The sequence below is a fragment of the Phalaenopsis equestris genome, unplaced genomic scaffold, assembly GCF_001263595.1.
Source record: "Phalaenopsis equestris unplaced genomic scaffold, ASM126359v1 Scaffold000297, whole genome shotgun sequence".
NCBI lineage: Eukaryota > Viridiplantae > Streptophyta > Magnoliopsida > Asparagales > Orchidaceae > Phalaenopsis > Phalaenopsis equestris.
In genome coordinates, this window is record NW_018164739.1 from 1155160 (window position 1) to 1157724 (window position 2565).

Below are 2565 nucleotides of genomic sequence, written 5' to 3' on the forward strand. Positions count from 1 at the left end.
ACCGCTCTTTTCTCCTCCATGCAGACACCCGTTTCCATCCTTCCTGCTCCCTGATTTCCAGCCTGTCGTTTATCCCCCACCCAAACAACCCAGGTCTTTCCTAGCCAGCCAGAACTTGCCGCCAAGCCCTCTAGCCCCTTGCAATCCCTGTCCCCGACATTCCCCAAGCGCTGAAGTAGCACGCCCCAAACAGTCCAGCAGTTGTCATACTCCGAACCAGTCAACCTCCTCTCCTGTCCAGTCACCCAGCTCGTTTCCACCTTCGCCTTGTTCTTAGAGTCTATTTATGTTTGTGTTTGTTATTCTTCTAATGTTTGAGGAGTCCCGTTGTAACCCTTTGAATTTGAGTAACAATATTTGTGTTTTTGTTGTGATTTGGGCTCTCCAATATCAAAGAGGAAAGATCAGAATTATTAAGGCTTTTATGAAAAAAAAAATTAGACATACATGACTTCTTGGGAGGGGGTCTAATAGTTCTACAAAGCCAAGCCAATAAGGTGATCCTTGTGTCCATTTAACACAACATTATCCATCTCCTAACTATCAAATCCCGCATTATCACTACCCTTCTGAAGACTTACCAAATTGCTAACAATTTGTCTGGTGGTGGCAACATGCTGCTACATGAGCGAAAAGGCAGTTCTATAATGCTCTCATAATCATCTAAGTGCTAGTAGGTGTCGCTGCGACTATGTAATGGAGGCAATGATAATCATAAATGCCCGCATTGTTTCCTTATAGAGTATCCCACCACCATTATCCCTCCCTTCACCAGCTTGGGGTCATTTTATGGGGTTAGGGAGATCAACGAACCTTGTTAGTGCCCTCTTGCCCACCCCTTTGTCTTCGACAATAGAAACACCATCTCAACATTTTCTTTCAAATCTACAACATCGCATCACATCTAATCACAATTCCACAGAATACAAGGCTTCCAAGCCCCATAATCATCAAGTAGCTATTATGACCCTTAGCATTTAGGAGAAGTAAAGAATTAAAATGTTCGTCTTGAGGAAACCAATATCAATGCATGCTAGTTCACACAGCTAAATTACGGCATGGGTTAATCATTGTCATCCAATATACCTCCGGAGATGCTCATTGATCATGAATCAAGACTGCATGTTACTTTTTTACTAATGGAACCCTGTAAAATAAGGGGCCGACAGATAATCAACCACTCATACATGCTCATCAAAGGCAACATTATGCATTCCCTATGTCTATTGAATCAGAACATGCGGTCTTCTCAAAATGAAAAAAGACAACATCAATCAATTTACTTTGAAGGCTGGTGTAGCAAGTGACTGCCAGATTCGCATCACCACAGACCCTATCCTAAATGCCAAGCTCATCCCAATCCATGACTACATCAGTGTCTGAGTCGGTTATTTCTCATTTTGTTTCATTCTAATTATCATGTAAGTTACATTTACAGCAGATTGCTGCTAAAGATTTATAAGCCTGGGTGTTACTTTCTTCATGCCCAACCTTGAACAAGGGTTAGATGGTTTCGAACATCCCCCGCCCATCTTTGCAGTCAATCTGAGGGCTTACAAGCTCAGTTGTTGAATTGAGAGTCATATGCTTCTCTTGGGCTCTTCATGGCCAAAGGGTTGACATATTATTTTAACTCCATCTTTGAATTTTTAAAAGTGTTGACCAGAGAACATCATGCAATCCACCGGAATTAGAAAGCCTTAATGACAAAATAAATTTAATGATGTTCATGAACATGAAATTCGGTTTGAGCAAGCACCACTGTTCTGCTTCCATTCTATATTATTGTTTTGTTTCGAGGATTATCATCTTTTTTTTTAACAATCTTATTACTTTTTAAAAAGAGAATTATGCTTTAAAAATTATCATGTACAATTTGAAACAGTGATTTGTGCAGACTTTCCTACCCTGCACGATTCACGGGCTTGCTATTTACTGAAAGAATGTCTTATTTAGTGATGAGCTCACTCGCAAAAATATCAAAGTGCTTACGCAAAATGCGTGTATTTCAAAGCCTATTGATGAAATCTGATGGTGCTACAACAGTTCAAACATTCAAACCACAAAGAAATATTTGTCAGTATGTATCATACGAGCAGCAGCGAACAAAAATGCATAAAACTTGCCCACGGAACTGAAAGAACATGAGCAAACGCATCTACAAAATTATATCTACAACAGTAGGAGCTGACCTCTTCGTCCCCAAGCAGTTGAGATCGATCTCGACCGAAAATTCGGTCTCTGAATTGAGCGATAGTGTCGCCAGTTAGTGCGAGAGATGCAGCAATGGCCGCCTGCTTCACAGGGAAGTCGAGTAGCGGCCACCCCTTCTCTTCGCGGAGGTTGATCGAGTCGGATGAAGAAGACTTGTACTTCCTCCTGCGCTTGCCGTGGTGACCGCTCCCATTACCCGCCAGGAAACTCCACCAGAAACCTCCGTTACCGAGGGCATCCATACACGAAGAAGAACGTAAAACGAGAATCAAGAACAGCAGCGGTGAGCGGCGGCAGAGTGCAACGCTTGGATCGGCTAGTTGTGGCTCTTCAGATCCCGGATGGATATTT

General features: G+C 42.3%; 1 protein-coding gene across 4 annotated transcripts in view; it reads right to left on the minus strand.

Moving 5' to 3' along the window:
• Positions 1-2565, minus strand: part of LOC110025370 (protein Mpv17) — a gene marked incomplete at its 5' end in the record, with an annotated part of 6594 nt that extends 4029 nt beyond the window's left edge. For all 4 annotated transcript variants that reach the window (XR_002294112.1, XM_020725815.1, XM_020725816.1 and 1 more), the window contains 1 exon segment: positions 2193-2565. Coding sequence is in view for 3 of the 4 variants with exons in the window: in XM_020725815.1 (XP_020581474.1) it covers positions 2193-2565 (373 nt within the window).